Source organism: Schistocerca nitens, chromosome 8, assembly GCF_023898315.1.
Source record: "Schistocerca nitens isolate TAMUIC-IGC-003100 chromosome 8, iqSchNite1.1, whole genome shotgun sequence".
In the NCBI taxonomy this organism is placed as follows: Eukaryota; Metazoa; Arthropoda; class Insecta; order Orthoptera; family Acrididae; genus Schistocerca; species Schistocerca nitens.
The window spans coordinates 79,946,612-79,968,889 of record NC_064621.1 but is presented as its reverse complement, the minus strand read 5'-3'; the positions used below and the strand labels follow the sequence as shown (position 1 = coordinate 79,968,889).

Below are 22,278 nucleotides of genomic sequence, written 5' to 3'. Positions count from 1 at the left end.
TGATGAATGGCACCACATTGAGTTCAGCGATGAATTGCAGTTCTGCTCTATCCCAGATGATCATTTTTGGCAAGTGTACTGGCGACCTGGAGAGAGGGGCCAGTCTTCCAACATTTTGTAGAGGCACAGCAGTGCTATTCCTGGTGTCATGGTGTGGTTAGCCAATGGGCATGACTTCAGGTCACAGCTGATAGTGATTGAGTGATCTCTGACAGCACAGCAGTATGTAACGGGCATCCTGTGCACTCGCTTTATCTCTCATGCCACGGTATCATGGTGTCCTTTTTCAACAACAGGACTATGCTAGTCCACATATGCCACATACTGTTGTTGACTGTCTGTATGATGATGTATTCCCATGGCCAGCAAGATACACACCTGTCCCCAAATGAACACATGTGGAACCAGCTCAGATATTGACTCTGTCCCATTGCCTCAGATGAAGATACGATGGCTTTATGACATCCTTCCCAACAAAATCACAGCATGCATCCAGGCCAGACAGGGGAGCAATGTCATACTGGAAAGTAGACTCATACTGCCAAGTTCTTTGTATATCTGAATTGATTTTGTAATTACTGATATAACACGCTCACCCTCTCAACCTGTGAAGTTCCATTATGTTTACCGCTCCCTTCTGGATGCTTTCCTTTGTGTCAGGAAGTGTACCCAAGCACCTTTTGATCTCTCCATGTCCATTTTTATAAAAATCAGTTTGATATTTGACCTTTGTTATCTGTAAATTTAGCATCCATCCAACATGCAAACACATGCAAGCGATTGACCAAATGCCACCAACGAAGAGCTTAAATAAGCTGCACCCTTCATGTGGAAAGTAAATTACTGCTCCCAGTTTATTCCCAACCTAGACCATGTATCATATTCCTTTAATCCACTCAGAAAAAGGGGTGTAAAATTTCTGTGGTCTCTGGAATATGAGAGAGTGTTTCATCACTTTAAACAATCACACCTCACAGCCTCTTTAGTCCCACAGTCAATCAGTCTTCAATACCAGTTACCCATTCATCACATTCATGGTGTTGAAGCCGAGTTATACACAAAGAGGAAGACAGAACCACTCACTCCATTGCCTGTATCTCAAAAACTCTAAATATTGCCCATCAAAAATACTCTCAGATTAAAAAAAGAGGCACTTCATAAGTCTATGCAGTGAGGAAATTCCACACAGACCTCTGTGGGGTGCAATTACACCAGGTAACAAAGCACTGTAGCCTCATTCAGCCACTGATGGAAGCTGCAGGATAGATTGGCACAATGTTCCAGAGGTAGGCATTACTCTAGTCTTTATATTATAATATAATATACAGATACACAGCTATCATATGTTTATCATCAATGGAGATGGGTTTTACTGGTGTCTGCATCAAAACCAGCTCCATGCCAGACAATATCCAACACCGCTGATGCCACAACTTTCATTCAGGCCTGCAGTCCATCCGACCATCACTTCACCAGTACCCTCCATCATCACATCATGGCTCAGCTCTTGTGCTACTCTCTGTAAACAACATCGTGGGACCACCCACCCACCCTCCATGTGGGTTCCACAGCCAGTGCTGAGATGAAAATGGCAGAACCAGTGACTTGCCTCCTTCCAAGATGCAACTGACACAAACCAGGGCTGGCTCATGCACCCATATGTGCCATCCCAAAGAATGAGGATTTCTTTGGCAAATGGCCTTTAAATAGACTTGAGTTATCGGCACAATGCACTCTGCTTAGTTTTCCTGTTATGCTGGATTGGACACTTATCTTTTGGATTGGACTTAGTTACAGTTTCAGACTTTTAACTCATTGTCCCATGTTTGTAGATGTTATACAAATGAATTTTGTTGTATCCACAAGACAATGTAAACATGGCTTTGACCAAAGCACTCTTCTGTCTTTTCTACATGACTGTCCACTAGTCAGCACCTCTATTTGGCAAGTCATGATTATCCTTTGCATTTTATGATAGGTTAATTATTTCAAAAGTAATTACAAATCGACAGCAATCCAAAATGAAACACACAATTAAGATTATGATACTAAAAGTCATTCTTTATCTAGTACTTGCAAATGATGACTCTGTGAAATACGAACTTCAGTGTACTTCAATGCAATGATGACAGAGGAACGACAAGTGTATATTAGCATTGGAACTTTATAAGGTAAAGTGATTTCTAGGAAGTTTGAGAAGAATAAACTGTAGAACATGGTATTGTTTCACACAACGAATTACTGAAGAGCAGACAGACAAAAAGAAGAGAGAGGTGAGACTGTTTCCTACGCTGAAGGAGTCTATTTGTGGAGACCATTTGATCTTTCACCAGAGTCTCCCACAATCTGATCAAAAGAGGATCCACAATAAAAAAACACATAACTCAAAATTTCTCCACCAGTCAACTGCACCACATACACTTCAGGGGTGAACTGCTGTAACTCGTAATTGTGCATCATGCACATTCTTTGACAGCTGTGGCAGTCCAACTCAGTCAAAGCATTCAGTAACTGTTTACTCTGCATTATTTTTTGAATGATTGTTATAATTTTCCTCTTGCAGTGTCACTGGTATTTGTACTTACATACACAAAGAAGAACATAATGAAGGCTAAAACTAGAGTGGAGCAAAATACCGTCCCTCAAAATTCTAATAACTGGTTATAGCTGTCAAGTTATTCTGAATAGTAATGTCTCATATTAGGCTAACAACATAATAAAGGTATTGATGATATACTTACTAGAAATGCAGTAGCTGCTGGTTCTGGTAAAATGTCTGAAACTAGCCGCAAGATTCTGCAAACACTATTTAAGTACACAGGTTGCCCAAGTGTTGTGAGCAAGTACTGTGGTCCACCCACTAGTTCCAACACACACTGAAGTATTTTGGCTGGAGGTGGTTTCCACAGTGGGCTAGGTGGCTGCAACACTGGCAGAAACCACTCTGGGCCATCCACAGCCCAAGGCACTTGATCCATACCGAGCAAACGCACCCAGCAATCACGGCAAGGTAGCAAAGGAACCTGTTATTGGAAACAATACACTTGTGGTCAGCACCATAAAATGCAGTAACAAAAATTACAGATAATAACAACAAAGACAGGTATAATGTAATGAAGTTTTTCTTGCATCGAGATCTTAATTCTGCAATACTCAACAAAAAAGCGTTCTGCACAAAAACTATCAAAATCCAAGATTATTTTCGCATTAACACCAAATTATGGTTATGTTGAGAGAGGGGGGGGGGGGAGGGGTGGGAGATACAAGAATGGGGAAATGAGGTCTCATGTCAAGCAGGATGCATTTTTCACAAGAGAGTTTGGACAAAATCTGATTTAATGATGATGATGGCACTGATTTATAACACATACAAAAGCAGTGTCAGACTCCTCTAAGGCGTTACCACCCAACACTGTAAAATAATTTGGTAACAAGACCACTGGTTCACATTAATAAAATGCTTCATATCATGAGTGAATATTAATTAATTAATTAATCAAAATAAAAACTGATCAAGAATTGCAATAATTATTTTCGCCACACTCTTAAAACATCAGTCATTTGATTTCACACACAAAGTGCTACAGAGTAATTTCTGATCTTTCCCTTTTCACATCTAAGTGTCACTTGTTTGTTCACGAGATAAATGGATCTTCATTTACTCTTCATTTGCTGTAGTTTCCAAATGTTTTTCAAAAAAGTTAACATTTTTCCTAAAATGTAAAACTGTCAACTTTTCCCTTGTTTCCCTCCTGACCATCAAAACTTCACAGAGAGCTTTTGGCTTGGCACGTCTGAATAAAGGGAAACAGCATGAAGTTTGACTTCACCATAGCCTTAGGGCTGCTACTGATAAATATTTTTTTCCTTTAGCTCGCATTTTATGACAAGTTTAACCCACGTGCCAACCTGGGACTGCAACCCAGAACACGACCTTTTTGGAGGAAGAGGGCAGCAAAGTATGCTACCTGTGCATACCTCACAGACTGATTCAAAGTTTCAAACACATGTACATGCATCTTAGCTATTGATGATCACATCTGTTTGTTTGAAAAATTGGTTGGAATAAAATGGCAGAACTGAAGGTTTGTCTTTGTCATTTACACCTGTCAAAGATTTTTCTAAGCAAAATATTGTCACTACACCCTGTTCCATTAAAATATATTATGTCTTTCAGAAATGAAACTCATCGCTGATCAATCAAATTGCCTGTATGAACTCTCCACTGTATAGCACAATAGCACTGACTTGACTTAATTCCTTTGGCCCCTATGGGGCATACGGCATGCAGGAGAACTCGCCATCCATCTCTGTCTTTGGCCATTTGCCTCAATTCTGCCCAGGTCTTGCCAACTCATTTTGCTTCCCCTTCCACTGTCCTCTTCCAAGCGCCCCTTGGTCTTCCTCTCTTCCTTGTTCCCTGTGGATTCCATTCCAATGCTTTTTTCTCGGTGGCTCCATCTGGTTTTCTCAAGGTGTGCTCCAACCAACCCCACTTTCTCTCTCGTATCTGGTCTTCTATAGGTATCTGGTTTGTTATTCGCCAGAGCTCCTCATTACATATTTTTTCTGGCCACCAGATATTCATGATGCGTCAAAGACATAGCACAGAAACATGAAAAAGTTACAAAATTAATCCAAAATTGTGTCAGGAAAAGAGATGTCCCCACACAATGCAATTTAAGTCCTTGTACATTGTGTCATAAAATACTAGAATGTAAACACTGGTGTGATTTGAGTACCTGGATAAAAACAAGGGCAAAAAAGTATGAATAAATACTATGAACAATTTCAAGGTGTGGACTTGAAAAGTATTTCATCACTGTTTGAAACATTCATTCAAAGAGCTTTGGGTTTTTCTTCATCATTCGGACAGGTGGCACTTTCTTCACACTTCACAGCAATCAACACTGCAAGTAATGATACAGCCAGTATCATCATCATCTCACAATAAAATAAAAGTGATTGTATATGAACTGCACCTTGTTCACTGAAGTATGAAGCTGTTACAAAATTATTCTGCTGTGTACACACTATGCAACTTAGTTGGTCTACAGATGGGTCACACTAGTTATGAACATAATGCACTCTACTTATGCAAGAGTATTACTATAAAATTTGTCTTGGGTAATAAAGAGGATTCATTGCTAACAATTCAGTTGTGATGAAGAAATTCATACCTGCATTATCACAACTCCATGAGACATGCGGTACGTGCAAAAACTTTAGATGTTTTCTAAGTATGTGAATCAAACCTATAGAGATCATTTCTACTTGTCATGGAAAAAGAAGGATGAGAGGAAGGAAGATTGGCAAATAACATCCCATTAATGATGAGATCAACAGAGATGGATTACATGCTAGGTTTGGTCAAAGGATAGGAACAGTAATTTGCTGTCTTTTTAAAGGAACCATCTTCCCATTTACATTAAGCGATCAGGGAAATGATAGAAAACCTAAATCAGAATGACTGGACATGGAATTGAAGTGCTGCAGAGCGACCCATGAATGTTGACAATGTTAGTTCCACTAACTGAACTAGTTTCATTGTCTTTTGACGAAATTTGTAACTTTTTCTCTTCTTATTAAAAGTGATGTTGTGTCAACTCCCAACAGAACCTTGGTCAGTCTTACCAGGGTTGGGTGATCTGATGGTATGGATTACTGCAGCACCCAATCCTTGTGTTTATTATACAACCTGACCAGTAGGTTGTGAATAGGATAATATTTTGTATGAGGGAGGACTGCAAAGCAACACATTGTAATTGTTTCTCCCCTGGTATTACAGCTGGAATGTTGAAATTTCACAACCACGCAGTTTTAATTTTGCGCTACAGAGGGTACTTTTTCATGTGGTGCCCTAGTGAGAGAAGCCTGAATTATGAAACAAACATGGTGCACGTGTTAACTGTCATCAACTTGTGAAGAGCAACAAAGTTTCATTTGATATATGTGGGCCGAAGGCCATAAACCAATTGAAGTTCACAGGGACACGCATGGCATGTATGGAGCAACTATATGGACAGTGGCAATGTCTCCAGGTGGTGCACACTCTTCCAAGAGGGCCGCGTGAACCTTAATGATTCTCCACACTCCAGATAGCTGGTGACAGCTGCAACCCCACAGCATATTGAAGCTACTGAGGCAGCAATTTTGAATGATTAGCATGTACAAGTGCAAACCTTATCACAGCAGTTCAACATTTCCAGTGGTGCAGTGTACAATGTTGTTCACACTGAAATTTCATTAAGTTAGTGGTCACTGGGAGCCAAATAACCTGACAGACAACCACAGGGGCCAACGAATCAAGACAAGCTTGGATCAGTTAATGAATTACTGGTGATGAGCCGTGGGCATACCACTACATGCCCAAAGCCAAGCAGGCCTCTATGGAGTGGAACCATGCTGGTTCCCCAGCGCAAAAAAAAAAAAAAAAAAAAAAAAAAAAAAATTAATTAATTAATTTAAAAAAATATATAAAATAAAAAAAATAAAAAATAAAAAAAATCTGTGTGACTCAATCTGCTAGGAAAGTGCTTGTGACAGTATTCTGGGATATGCAGGGTGTGTTACTGGTGGACTTTGCTGAACACAGGACCACTGAGAATGTTGCTGCCTGTATTAAAACTTTAGTTAAGCTGTTATCATGCCCTTCGTGACAAACGTCACAAAATTAAAGCAGGCAGTATCAAACTTCTTAATGACGATGCTCGTCTCCATAATGCTGCTCCTGTTTGTGAGAAAACTGCAAAATTTGTGTGCAAGGCGGTAAAGCGTCCAGCATCCTCCACACAGTCCAGACCTTGCACTGTCAGACTTTCATCTATTTGGTCCCATGAAGAAATTCTTGGTCGGCCAACAATTTGCGACTGATGTTGAAATCAACAGTCCACATGTGGCTATAATCCAACTAAAAGGACTTCTACAACAACAGGGCATGTGAAATTGGTACCATGACGGGAGAAAGGTGTTGAGAACACTTGTGACTATGCAGAAAAGTAGGTGGAAGATATAAGCTCCTTTTTGATATTTTTTTGTGTGTGTGTGTGTGTGTGTGTGTGTGTTTTGTTACCTATTAAGCTTTTTGGTAGTAAAATTACTTTCCAGTATTTTCCCATTACTACTGTTAACTTTTGTTATTCATGATTCTGCTGTTGCTTTAGCTGGTTGGATAGCATAATATTATCATATTTTATAAAACTACTGTTTAGAATGTTCCAGACAGTAACAAGATAACAAGTAACCAGCTATACTGACCAAGTAAATTGTTCAGCTTTATACAAGATCATGTGTTAATGTCAGCATCAAAATCAATTTTTTTTATTTAAAAGAAAATTATTTTTGTCTGAAATTAATTGTTTATCAATTGCATTTACTATAATGTTCCAAGGAGAGATGCATTTAATGAAAATTCTGTTTGCATGAAACATATTTCCAATCTTTGGGAAGCCTGTTTATGTCTGGATCTGACAAGCTGGATGATACACACACCCCCCCCCCCCCCCCCACAGTGGTCTGGGTACATACACGCAGAACAAAACTTTTCATGGATGCTGGCTACATTGGTGGTCACCCATGGGCAAGCACCTTATGACAGTTGATACTCTGAGTGGTCTGGAACGTTTGCAGACCAACCAACTCTGTTCACATACTGACTGCACCACCACTGGTGGGTCACTCGGAGTTAGTGTGTCTGTCCTTGCAAATTTCTCAACCACACAGATACAATTTGAGCCCCAGGGCACTGTCAGCAGTTCCTATGAATGCGGGTATGGAGGTTGCGACCTCATCACAGCATCAGTCCACTCAACAGTAGTCTCCTACACTGCCATTCCCCAGCGCATTGCCTGACATATTGCACTCCTTCCCCCAGTTATCGGGCTCCTCCACCAGGACACCAACTGCGCCACTGGTTCAGCTTCTGGAACATCATCCAGGGTCCTTCAGGCCCTACACACCCATTTCGGGGGGATCTAGTATCCCAGCCTCACAAGTTCAAATTACCACCAAAAATCATTGACATATGACAGCTGCTATGTGGTATTAATATTTGCAGGCACTGCTGTCATCACCTCAGCACTAGGGGTCACGCACCACATGCCAACCAATCGGTGCCTATGGCTATGCTATAAAGCTAACAGTGCAGGGGCTTGGACATCAGTTATGTTGACAATGCTCTCGCATTGCTCATTGTACTTTCACAACTTTGATGTTTCACTAGTATAGTAAAGCTAGTGAAACATCATAATACTATACTCAAAAAACATACTTTTGGACAATCAAACTACTGTTTGGAATGTTCCAGAACATAATACGATAACATAAATCAAATTAAAAATATATTAACCAAATATCTGACTGCAGTACGTTGTTCAGCTTTTGTACAAGATCATGTGTGAATGTCAGCATCGAAATCAATTTTTCATCAAAAAGAAATTACTTTTTTCTCAAATTAATTGTTTGTTAATCACATTTACTAACATTTTCTATGGAGAGATACATTTAATCAAAATTCCATTTATTAAAACATATTTCCAATCTTTACAAAGCTTATTTCTGTACCTGAACTCTTATAAAACTGTACCTTTAAATTATAAGCCTACATTCATAATCATTTCAGTAACACTTTATATAACTGAAACTGTAGTATGAATGAAAATAATCAATTTTTATAAGCATAATATAACTGCTGTCTGTTATTTATAGTCTAGTGGCACCATACACTGTGCCACTGTCAGTGTCAGCTGTTAAGCAGTCCATTTCTGAGCAAGTTTGTATGTTTTGTGTTCAGAAGATTTGCTAAATATTCATTAAAATGCAAGTGAAAATTCAATTACTGTGCTATCATTTCATAAGTTTGTTACAAAAATGTCTGTCATTAAAAACTATGAAATTATTAGTTTACAGGAAAATACATCTCAATTATCGATATCTGAAGAAAATGAAATGTAAGTACTATAACTTAATATTATAACTTTATAGTAAATTTACATGTTGTACGCTTCATATTAATTATCTGAAAGAAGTGCAACACTGAGTTATAATCTTTGATTTCATAAATTGAACTGATAGCTAATAAAATGTTACACCACAGAGATTCTAAGGGGGCACATCTGGTGCCAGATTATCCTTCCCTCATCCTCTAGAGAAAACAATGCCACAGCGAGCAACATTTCCAATATCATTGTGACATTTCACTAATTGATGCCAAAAGAAACTCTTACGTAACGGGTGACATAAAGTGGGAGGAATTATTAAAAAAATACAAAATAATAAAAAACCAAAGTGTTTTTCTTGCAGCCTTTTACAACAGAATTATAATTTCCCAAATTTTGCTTTACAGCTAATATTGTACTAACTTTTTTTGCATAGACTCACCTTGAGAAGTGAGATGCACACAGCGATGAGCCTGAAATTCAGCATAGGTTCAGTAATGGGATGGACCATCCCTGCAATGTCTTCCCCAGTTACATGCCGCTGAGGATCCTCAGACTCCTCACTGTCAGATACAGGCAGCCAATGAGCATCTTCACGGATTCGTTCAACGCGTGCCCATAAAGTCATCAATGGCAACTGCGATCTCATAACTTTCATTTCTTCTGTCACTGAAACCAACCAGTCAATTATTTTGAAGTGTATGAGCTTCCAGCATTCTAGACTAATTACATGTCAGCAAAAGTTGCAAATTTATGTACCAGATGGTCAAAATGTTATTTCCAAAAATACAAGAACCATGTCAAAATACATGTATGCATACTATGAATTGCAAATGAACAGTCACAGTGCATATAGAAAACTGGCCCTCGACTCCTCCTGCAGCGGTAAGGAAACGTTGTGAAGGAGGCACCCTATCAGGATAAAAGAAATCTTTCGTATTTATTACAATATTCTCCAATCATCAAAAATACAACAATTAATACAGTAACAATACTAGTCAAAAATAAACACAATACTTTTAAAATCTTTACCAAAAACAGTCAAATACTTAAAATCACAGAACAGTAAAGAACAGCAGTGCCACAAACAGCACGTTGGAACTTAAAAACCATTAAATGAAAGCCATAACACTAGTATTAAAAGAAAACAAAATTACAGAACATTAAAAAATCTTCATCACTTCCAGCCCATTACAAGTGTAAAAATTTTACCTTAACAAACTTTACAATATTATATGAAGATAAACAATTTTTTCTGATTTGTCCCACAGACATTAAACCACAATGTCTTTCACAAAGCACCACAAACCTACTTGCCATCTGGGGGACAGCATAAACACACTTACAGGGACATGGGGTGGGTTGGGGTTGTAGGAAGACTGGGAACTGATGGGTGGGGCAGGGCATGAAGTCAGAACAATTCGTGTCAACTGTGTTGTGGTTACAATCACTTTGCTGTCACTGATCTAACACGTTAAATGCCATTGTTCTATAGAAGCAGATATAGAAGGTAGCCAAAGTCGAAAAATCATGTATGCATTTACTGGCTACTGCAGAGATGATTCGTGGAGCATTCACGAAACATTGGTTTGAATACAGCTACAGCAGAGATCTAGCACAGTATCAGTAGCAGATGTTTGGCTCTATTGACAATAGCCTGTAATGGGAAGAAAATCTCCTCCTCTCCAATTCTGGGAAGACAAAATGATCTGTTCTGCATAGAGGATGCTTTCATTCCTTCTCAAAGACTGATTTCTAAAGTGGGGGACACAAGAGCAGCTTGCCGTTCGGGACTCGGTAGAGAAAGATTTCATGGACTAGTTTTCCTCAAATCGATTGTTGAAATATTTTGTAAGATTATTCACTAGAGTATCTGCGTTACAAACAATGATAAAAATTAGCTTTACTAATAAATGTCACATACACTATGTGAGCAAAAGCATCCAGACATCTGGATGAAAATGACTTACAAGTTTGTGGTGCCCTCCATCTGTAATGCTAGAATTCAACGTGGTGTTGGCCCACCCTTAGCTTTGATGACAGATTCCACTCTCGCAAGCATATGTTCAATCAGGTGCTGAAAGGTTTCTTGGGGAATGACAGCCAATTCTTCACGGAGTGCTGCACTAAGGACAGGTATCAATGTTGGTCAGTGAAGTCTGGCATGAAGTCGGCATTCCAAAACACCCCAAAGGTGTTCTATAGGATTCAGGTCAGGACTCTGTGCAGGCCAGTCCATTACAGGGATGTTATTGTCAACATTTTTCCACAGTTCAATCATGCAATGTTCACACTCCTTACAAAAAGTGAGACGTCATTTGGCATTTACCGGCTTGATGTGTGGCTTATAAGCAGCAGCTCGACCATGAAATCCAAGTGTTCTCACCTCCCGCCTAACTGTCACAGTACTTGCAGTGGATCCTGATGCAGTTAGGAATTCCTGTGTGTTGGTCTGGATAGATGTCTGCCTATTACACATTATGACCCTCTTCAACTGTCGGCAGTCTCTGTCAGTCAACAGATGGCCTGTACGCTTTTGTGCTGTATGTGTCCCTTCACGTATCCACTTCACTACCACATCAGAAACAGTGGACCTGGGGCTGTCTAGGAATGTGGAAATCTCATGTACAGATGTCTGACACAAATGACATCCAATCACCAGACCACAGTCAAAGTCCGTGAGATCCGCGGAGCACCCCATTCTGCTCTATTACGATGTCTGAGGAATACTGAGTTCGTTGATATGAAGTACTTGGCAGTAAGTGGCAGCACAATGCACCTAATATGAAAAACATATGTTTTTGGAGGTGTCCGGATACTTTTGATCACATAGTGTAGGTGTATGCTTCTGTTAAAAATTAAAAAAAATAGTTATGTATTTTATAAAACTGGGCAACTATTGTTATGTACAAAAAGTGAAATATAAGTGTGAGGTCAGCCTGTTGGTAAACTCAAGAGCAAGCTGGCAAATCCATACTCTGCCTACCCAGCTACATCACAAGGTGCTGCTACACACTGTTTCACAAAGTTCTACAGACCTTCCACTGTGCACACTTTAACTTTGCGGCGATGCTGCATGCAAATATGCACAGGTAGCGTTCAGTTTTAGATAAAAGCATTAACACTGTACACAATACAGTATTAGTCTGATTTGTACGACTTTTTTGTCACTGTGTTGATAAACATGTCTGAAAATTATCTATACAATGTTAGGCATACTGAATATTTAGTTTACCGTCAGCTGCCATACAGGTTACAGGTGTTTTGGCAGTGTTGGTGATTGTTTACTTTGTGTAAAACTTTATACTGCAAGACAGCATAAAAATTTTAGAAATATTAGATATTGGTTTTGCTGAACTTACAATGAGTAAAACAAGGAGTTATGAATGCTATTAAGCGTGTCAAAGAAGACCTTGAAGACACTGAAGATGACTGGGTTGTGTCCAGCACATCAACTGATGAAACTGTGAAAAAGTGAAAGAAATGACTATCGAAGGTCAACGAATCAGAATCAGAGAAGTTGGTGGGATGCTGGCTCAAGCCATGAAATTGTTTCAGATGTTTTGCGTAAATTCAGACTGCTATTAAAGGTACAAGCATATGGAATATGTGAGTGGCACGAAGATTTCTGAAGTAATAGAACCCAGTATGTTGTTTTCAACAAGGGTGTCATCAGGTGCGCCACAGAGAAGTGTGATAGGATTGCTATTATTCTCTATATATATAAATGATTTGGTGGACAGGGCGGGCAACAATCTGCGGTTTTTTACTGATGATTCTATAGTGTACAATATGTTGTTGAATTTGAGTGACTCTAGGAGGATACAAGAAAATTCAGACAAAATTTCTAGTTGGTGTGTTGAATGGAAACTAGCTCTGAATGAAGAAAAATGTAAGTTAATATGGATGAGTAGGAGAAAGAAACCCAAAATGTTTGGATACAGCATTGGCAGTATCCTGCCTGACACAGTCATGTTGTTTAAATATCTGGGCATAATGTTGCACACCCCCCTCCCATGAACCATGGACCTTGCCGTTGGTGGGGAGGCTTGCGCGCCTCAGCGATACAGATAGCCGTACCGTAGGTACAACCACAACGGAGGGGTATCTGTTGAGAGGCCAGACAAACGTGTGGTTCCTGAAGAGGGGCAGCAGCCTTTTCAGTAGTTGCAAGGGCAACAGTCTGGATGATTGACTGATCTGGCCTTGTAACAATAACCAAAACGGCCTTGCTGTGCTGGTACTGCGAACGGCTGAAAGCAAGGGGAAACTACGGCCGTAATTTTTCCCGAGGGCATGCAGCTTTACTGTATGATTAAATGATGATGTCGTTCTCTTGGGTAAAATATTCCGGAGGTAAAATAGTCCCCCATTCAGATCTCCAGGCGGGGACTACTCAAAAGGATGTCGTTATCAGGAGAAAGAAAACTGGCATTCTATGGATCGGAGTGTGGAATGTCAGGTCCCTTAATCGGGCAGGTAGGTTAGAAAATTTGAAAAGGGAAATGGATAGGTTAAAGTTAGATATAGTGGGAATTAGTGAAGTTCGGTGGCAGGAGGAACAAGACTTCTGGTCAGGTGACTACAGGGTTATAAACACAAAGTCAAATAGGGGTAATGCAGGAGTAGGTTTAATAATGAATAGGAAAATAGGAACGCGGGTAAGCTACTACAAGCAGCTTAGTGAACGCATTATTGTGGCCAAGATAGATACGAAGCCCACACCTACTACAGTAGTACAAGTTTATATGCCAACTAGCTCTGCAGATGACGAAGAAATTGAAGAAATGTATGATGAAATAAAAGAAATTATTCAGATAGTGAAGGGAGACGAAAATTTAATAGTCATGGGTGACTGGAATTCGAGTGTAGGAAAAGGGAGAGAAGGAAACGTAGTAGGTGAATATGGATTGGGGCTAAGAAATGAAAGAGGAAGCCGCCTGATAGAATTTTGCACAGAGCACAACTTAATCATAGCTAACACTTGGTTTAAGAATCATGATAGAAGGTTGTATACATGGAAGAACCCTGGAGATACTAAAAGGTATCAGATAGATTATATAATGGTAAGACAGAGATTTAGGAACCAGGTTTTAAATTGTAAGACATTTCCAGGGGCAGATGTGGACTCTGACCACAATCTATTGGTTATGACCTGTAGATTAAAACTGAAGAAACTGCAAAAAGGTGGGAATTTAAGGAGATGGGACCTGGATAAACTGAAAGAACCAGAGGTTGTACAGAGTCTCAGGGAGAGCATAAGGGAACAATTGACAGGAATGGGGGATAGAAATACAGTAGAAGAAGAATGGGTAGCTTTGAGGGATGAAGTAGTGAAGGCAGCAGAGGATCAAGTAGGTAAAAAGACGAGGGCTAGTAAAAATCCTTGGGTAACAGAAGAAATATTGAATTTAATTGATGAAAGGAGAAAATATAAAAATGCTGTAAATGAAGCAGGCAAAAAGGAATACAAACGTCTCAAAAATGAGATCAACAGGAAGTGCAAAATGGCTAAGCAGGGATGGCTAGAGGACAAATGTAAGGATTTAGAGGTTTATCTCACTAGGGATAAGATAGATACTGCCTACAGGAAAATTAAAGAGACCTTTGGAGATAAGAGAACCACTTGTATGAACATCAAGAGCTCAGATGGAAACCCAGTTCTAAGCAAAGAAGGTAAAGCAGAAAGGTGGAAGGAGTATATAGAGGGTCTATACAAGGGCGATGTACTTGAGGACAATATTATGGAAATGGTAGAGGATGTAGATGAAGATGAAATGGGAGATACGATACTGCGTGAAGAGTTTGACAGAGCACTGAAAGACCTAAGTCGAAACAAGGCCCCCGGAGTAGACAACATTCCATTGGAACTACTGACGGCTTTGGGAGAGCCAGTCCTGACAAAACTCTACCATCTGGTGAGCAAGATGTATGAAACAGGTGAAATACCCTCAGACTTCAAGAAGAATATAATAATTCCAATCCCAAAGAAAGCAGGTGTTGACAGATGTGAGAATTACCGAACAATCAGCTTAATAAGCCACAGCTGCAAAATACTAACACGAATTCTTTACAGACGAATGGAAAAACTAGTAGAAGCCGACCTCGGGGAAGATCAGTTTGGATTCCGTAGAAATACTGGAACACGTGAGGCAATACTGACCTTACGACTTATCTTAGAAGAAAGATTAAGGAAAGGCAAACCTATGTTTCTAGCATTTGTAGACTTAGAGAAAGCTTTTGACAATGTTGACTGCAATACTCTCTTTCAAATTCTAAAGGTGGCAGGGGTAAAATACAGGGAGCGAAAGGCTATTTACAATTTGTACAGAAACCAGATGGCAGTTATAAGAGTCGAGGGACATGAAAGGGAAGCAGTGGTTGGGAAGGGAGTAAGACAGGGTTGTAGCCTCTCCCCGATGTTATTCAATCTGTATATTGAGCAAGCAGTAAAGGAAACAAAAGAAAAATTCGGAGTAGGTATTAAAATCCATGGAGAAGAAATAAAAACTTTGAGGTTCGCCGATGACATTGTAATTCTGTCAGAGACAGCAAAGGACTTGGAAGAGCAGTTGAACGGAATGGATGGTGTCTTGAAGGGAGGATATAAGATGAACATCAACAAAAGCAAAACGAGGATAATGGAATGTAGTCGAATTAAGTCGGGTGATGTTGAGGGTATTAGATTAGGAAATGAGACACTTAAAGTAGTAAAGGAGTTTTGCTATTTGGGGAGCAAAATAACTGATGATGGTCGAAGTAGAGAGGATATAAAATGTAGACTGGCAATGGCAAGGAAAGCGTTTCTGAAGAAGAGAAATTTGTTAACATCGAGTATAGATTTAAGTGTCAGGAAGTCTTTTCTGAAAGTATTTGTATGGAGTGTAGCCATGTATGGAAGTGAAACATGGACGATAAATAGTTTGGACAAGAAGAGAATAGAAGCTTTTGAAATGTGGTGCTACAGAAGAATGCTGAAGATTAGATGGGTAGATCACATAACTAATGAGGAGGTACTGAATAGGATTGGGGAGAAGAGGAGTTTGTGGCACAACTTGACCAGAAGAAGGGATCGGTTGGTAGGACATGTTCTGAGGCATCAAGGGATCACCAATTTAGTATTGGAGGGCAGCGTGGAGGGTAAAAATCGTAGGGGGAGACCAAGAGATGCATACACTAAGCAGATTCAGAAGGATGTAGGTTGCAGTAGGTACTGGGAGATGAAGAAGCTTGCACAGGATAGAGTAGCATGGAGAGCTGCATCAAACCAGTCTCAGGACTGAAGACCACAACAACAACAATGTTGCACAGCAAGTGAGGGTTGTGGTATGGAAGGAGAAAGGTTACCTTTGGTTTATTGGAAGCATTTGAGGGAAGTGTGCTTCATCTGTGAAGGACACCACATACAGGATGCTACTGCGACCTGTTCTTGAGTATTGCTCAAGTATCAGGTCGGATTAAAGGAAGACATCGAAGAAATTCAGAGGCAGACTCCAGATTTGTTACCAGCAGGTCTGAACAACATACAAATGTTATGGAGAAGCTTAGGGAACTCAAATGGAAATCCCTGGAGGAAAGGTGACGTTCTGTTGGAGGAACACTGCTGAGAAAATTTAGAGAACTGGCATCTTAATCTGACTGCAGAACGATTCTAACCTCTCCACGATACATAGTGCATAAAGACCACAAAGATAAGATATGAGGAATTAGGGTTCATACACAGGCATACATACAGTCATTTTTCCCTCGCTCTATTTGCAAGTGGAACAGGGAAGGAAATGATTAGATTGGTATAGGTAACCCACCGTCACGCACCGTACAGTCGCTTGTGGAGTATCGATGTATATGTAGATGTAAATCGATCAAAGACTATCCCTCTGAAAGCTGCACTGGTAAGGAGAAAAAATGTTCTGAGATTCAAGAACAGAACAAAGCCAACAAGTCACCATCCGTACATTCACCTAGTGTACAGAAACTATCCAGGATCATATTACTTAATTTGGATACTGTACTTATATATTTTTACATTATGCGTATTCCTTTGTACAGCTGTTTCATAATTTTAAAGGTTTTTTCACAAATACATGGCAATGAAATTTTTTTTTGAGACTTCACTACAAACATAGTTCTTTTTTGTTTTCATTTCTGACAGAAAATTGGCAAAGCAAATACTCTGGAAATGCTGTGTTTGTCAGCCAGTATTAGTATATAATTCAATCTTGACAGGATGCATACAACAGTTGGAACAACAATAAGACAACTAAAAAAGATTCCTGACAGTGAGGTAAGAGATAGCCAAATTCATCACAAGGCCCAAAAGGAAATAAAAGATAAACTATTTGAAATCAGGAAAGATTTCAAAATAAACAACACATGAAATTCCTCCAAGAACTTAAAAAAATGCTCACATATCAATCACAAAGTCTCTACTTCAAGAAAGAAACTGGGCAACTGGCTCTGAATAATAGAGAAAACTGCCAGCAACTTGCCAAATTGCCAGATGGAGAAATCTCCAGACAGTTCAAAAGACACAAAATAATAAAGCAACAGGGAAAGGTGAAATCATGGTAAAATCCTCGAATCAGTAGGTTAAAACACCATAAAAGAAATCACCAAAATCACGTATGACGTTTGGCAAACAGAAAAAATTCGAGAACACTGGAAAAATTCATTACCTATTACACAAGAAGAGAGGCAGAAAGGTGTAAATAACTACAGGTGAACCTCGTTACTACCAGTTTCATACAAAATTCTATTTCAGTGTTTTCTCAACACAGCACCAAAAAGAGCTTGAATCAAAAATTGGAGGACCAAAGGCAGGATTCAGCCCAGGCCGCACTTGTTCATAGCAAATCTTGAACCTAAAGCTTATCCTAAGGCATCATAGAATTTGTAGCAAAAATTTAGTCTGCACATTTGTTAATGTCAAAAAAGCCTATGACACAGCTGACCATGAACCACTCTTCCAAAAATTAAAAGAACTAGGTCTCAGTCTGAAAACACTTGCAATCATAAAACAGACGCTGACCGATACAAATCCCAAGGTTAAATTCTAGAGGAACTCTCAGATGCCTTTGGAATCAAAATGGGAGCAAAACAAGGTTAGGGGTGTCTCCATTAATTTTCAACTGTATCCTTGAGACAGTGAAAGAAGATTGCTGCCAATAGTAATCAGTAAACAAAATTGAGCAACTTATCACTTTTGGTCGAGGAAAGTTATATATAGACTGCCTAGCATCTGTAAACAATATAACAATATTAAATCGGATTAGATTAGATTCAGTTTTTGTTCCATAGACCCAAAAACTGAGATGATTCTCGTGGGTGTGGAACATGTCAGAAAGTATGACATAAAAACATAAAACATTTGAATATAATACTTAATACCCTGATCATTTGTCAGGAGATGGTCAAAAATAAGCTAATACAATGCAGCTAAGATTTACAGAATCAACACATAGTCAGAATGAAACACTGTTATCCACTATTAATAAATTTATCATATGCAAATTACCTAATCTTGACTGTTGTGACGAAGTGTTGTCAAAACTGAAATCTAACAGATATTTTCACTTTAGCTGATTTAAAAGTCTCTGTTAAGATATTCATCTATGGAGTAGAAGAAATTGCCTATCAAAAAGTCTTACAAACTTTGTTTAAACCAAGCTTTATCTGAAACCAAGTTTTTAATGGTTGCTGACAATTTATTAAAAATGTGTGTTCCTGAATATTGGACGCCTTTTGGACCAAGGCAAGTGATTTTAGACCTTTATGTAGATTCTTCTTGTTCCTAGTATTGATACTGTGTACTGAGTTATTGGTTGGAAATATAGATGTATTACTTACAACACATTTCATTAAATATACTGAGAAGCAATGGTTAGAATACAAAGTTCTTTGAACAGGTTTCTACAAGATGTTCTTGAATTTACACCACAAATGATTCTTATCACACACTTTTGCATCCTAAAAACTTTTGCTCAGTTTGATGAGTTGCCCCAGAATATGATCCCAAACGACATAATAGAATGAAAGTAAGCAAAGTATGCAAGTTCTTTTTATATTTATATCTCCTACATCTGACATCATTCTCACTGCAAATACAGACTTGTTTAGGTGCTCAAGCAATTCTGTGGTACGCCCTTCACAACTGAATTTATTGTCGAGTTGTAATTCCAGAAATTTAACACTGTCAAGCTCTTCGATCTGCATGTCTTCATGCATTATACTCATGCTGGAAGGACTTCTCTTACAGGTTCTGAACTGCATATAGTAGATCTTCTCAAAGTTTAATGACAAATAATTAGCTTTAAACCACTTATTAATGTCAGCGAAAATTTGATTAGCAGCTATTTCTAAATCTGTACTTGACTTTCTAGTTATTGCAATGTTTGCATCATCTGCAAACAAAACAAACTTAGCATCTGGCAATGTAACAGATGAGAGGTCATTAATATACACAACAAAAAGCAATGGACCCAAAATGGAACCTTGAGGAACACCACATGTAATTAATTCCCAGTCAGATGAAGACTGACTGCTTACTTCACAGGTATTTCGCAACGACACCCTTTGTTTCCTGTTAGATAAGACTCAAACGATTTTGCAGCATTGCCGGTGACTCCATAATATTCTAATTTACTTAGGAGAATGCTGTGGTTCACACAGTCAAAGGCTTCTGACAGGTCACAGAAAATGCCAGTAGCTTGTAATTTATTATCTAATGAATTAAGTGCATTCTCACTGTAAGTGTAAATAGCTTTCTCTATATCAGAACCTTTCAAAAATCCAAACTGTGACTTGGACAATATATCATTTGTAGTCAGATGGTTAGGGAGACACTTGAACACAACCTTTTCAAATATTATTGAGAAAGCCGGCAAAAGTGAATTTGGTGGTATTTTTTTATCCCCCTTCTTGCAAAGAGTCTTAACTTCAGAATATTTTAGCCAGTCTGGAAATGTTCCTCTGATAAGAGATTGATTACACAAGTAACTTAAGATAGAACTTAACTCGCATGAGCACTATTTGAGTAACTTTGTTGATATGTTATCATACCCACTGGAATACTTAGATTTTAAGGATTTTATGATGAATGCTACTTCTTTGGGAGATGTGTCATTTTCATTTTACTGAAGTTATTTTTACAGACTGGTCTCAGATACTCAATTGCACTGTTCACCCAACCTGATAACCCCAAGCTGCCAGTAACAGAAATGAAGTAAATGATAATTAATTGAAATCCTCAGCTGCCGACTGGTGTTGTTGATGCACCTCGATGGGGACAGCTGAAAATGTGTGCCCCAACCAGGACTTGAACCTGGAATCTCCTGCTTACATGGTAGACACACTATCCGTCTGAGCCACCGAGGACACAGACGAATAGCGCAACTGCAGGGACTTATCCCTTGCACGCTTCCCGTGAGATCCACATTCCCAACTGTCCACAATCTACATAAATAATGTTCCTAATAGATATTTGTCCATCCACTGATTACTCGCACACACTACGGTGATGATTCCTGTAAGAGTTTGGGCAACCTGTGTGCATTCGCACAGACAAAGGTCAATGGCTGGGTAGCCATTTAACTATATATGAAGATAGTAACTGTTCTGGAAAGAACAGGTACCATTGATGACCGTGCAGCTTCTGTAGAATAAATGATAATTAAGTGAAATCCTCAGCTGCCGAGTAGTGTTGTTGATATACGTCGATGGCTACCCGGCCATTGACCTTCGTCTGTGCGAATGCACACAGGTTGCCCAAACTCTTACGGGAATCGTCATCTTATTGTGCGCGAGTAATGAGTGGATGGGCAAGTATCTATTAGGAACATTATGTATGTAGACTGTGGACATTTGGGAATGTGGGTCTCACAGGAAGTGTGCAAGGGATAAGTCCCTGCAGTCGCGCTATTTGTCTGTGTCCTCGGGAGCTCAGATGGATAGTGTGTCTGCCATGTAAGCAGGAGATCCCGGGTTCGAGTCCCAGTTGTGGCACACATTTTCAGCTGTACCCATCAAGGTATATCAACACCACCAGTTGGCAGCTGAGGGTTTCAATTAATGATCATTTATTCTAGAGAAGCTGCACGGTAATCAATGGTATCTGTTCTTTTGCAACACTAACTGTACTTGTTACCTAAGTTTCATTTATTTTTAGAGCTATCTGTTCCTCTTCCTTTTTGACCCCACCTGTCTCTTGTCTTCACAATATCCCATACACAGTTTTTATTTTGTTACCTGATGTAATTATCTTTTCCTCATAATAAATCTGCTTCGATTTCTGGATTACTTGCTTCAATATTTTGCAGTATTCTTTGTAATACATTACAATTTTAACCTCAGAGCTGTTCCTAGATAGTAGATAAGAGTCTCCTTTTTGTCCCACATGATATCTTTATTCATTGTGTAATCCATGGTTTATTTTTTGACTTGTGTGTGAGTTGAGTTACCTTTAGGGGAAAACAATTCTCAAAAGAGGAGGCAACTTTATTAATGAATGCTCTGTATTTTCTATTTGAGTCAGATGTATTGTAAATAACTATCCAATCCATGTCTTTGAGCAATTTCCTGAATTTCTCAATTTTTGACTTATTTATTACCCTCATGTACTCAGATTTAATAGATTTTTTATCCTGACAAGTTTCAACATTTAATGCAAGATGCTGCATGTCATGATCAGATAGCCCATTTGCTATTGGTTTTGTGATATGATTTTTTTCCATAGATTTGTCTACAAAGATATTATCAATAGCAGTCCCAGAGCATTTACATATCCTAGTAGCAAAGTTCACAGTAGGAACTAAATTGAATGATGGTGTTACTGACTGCAATAATTGTTCACTGACAGAGCTTTTCCATAAATCCACATTAAAATCTCCAGCAACCACTGTTTCCTTGTGTTTTGCTATGAGGTGGGACAGCAGAGCTTCCACAATTTTTATGAAGAGGTTAAAATTTCCTGAAGGAGATTTGTATATACATACTATTATAAAGGACTTATTATGAAATACTACTTCTGTTGCACAAGCTTCTAAGTGCTGCTCTGAGCAAAATTTATTAATATCAATATTCTTGAAATCAAAACAGTTTCTGACAAATATGGCAACTCCTCCTTTCTCCATTTCCTCTACAGAAATAATAAGCTAACATGAATCCTGTAACATTTAACGTATCTATTGTCATGCTTCTTCAACCTAAAATAAGACTGCGGTATCGATAGCTACGATGTCACAGAATATTAAAGTCATTCAGTTGGCACTACTACGAGACACTGATGACAGCGCCCTCTAGCAGGTGCTGTTGAGACCTACGAGCCCCGCTGCAGATTCACCCCATT

General features: G+C 39.0%; 1 protein-coding gene across 1 annotated transcript in view; it reads right to left on the bottom strand.

Moving 5' to 3' along the window:
- Positions 1-22,278, bottom strand: part of LOC126198999 (nuclear exosome regulator NRDE2) — a 162,830-nt gene that overhangs the window by 56,933 nt on the left and 83,619 nt on the right. Inside the window, exons 8-9 of the mRNA XM_049935675.1 lie at positions 9,379-9,605; positions 2,742-3,023 (exon numbers count right to left, since the gene is read on the bottom strand). Coding sequence (XP_049791632.1) covers positions 2,742-3,023; positions 9,379-9,605 — 509 coding nt within the window. The remainder of the gene's footprint in view (positions 1-2,741; positions 3,024-9,378; positions 9,606-22,278) is intronic.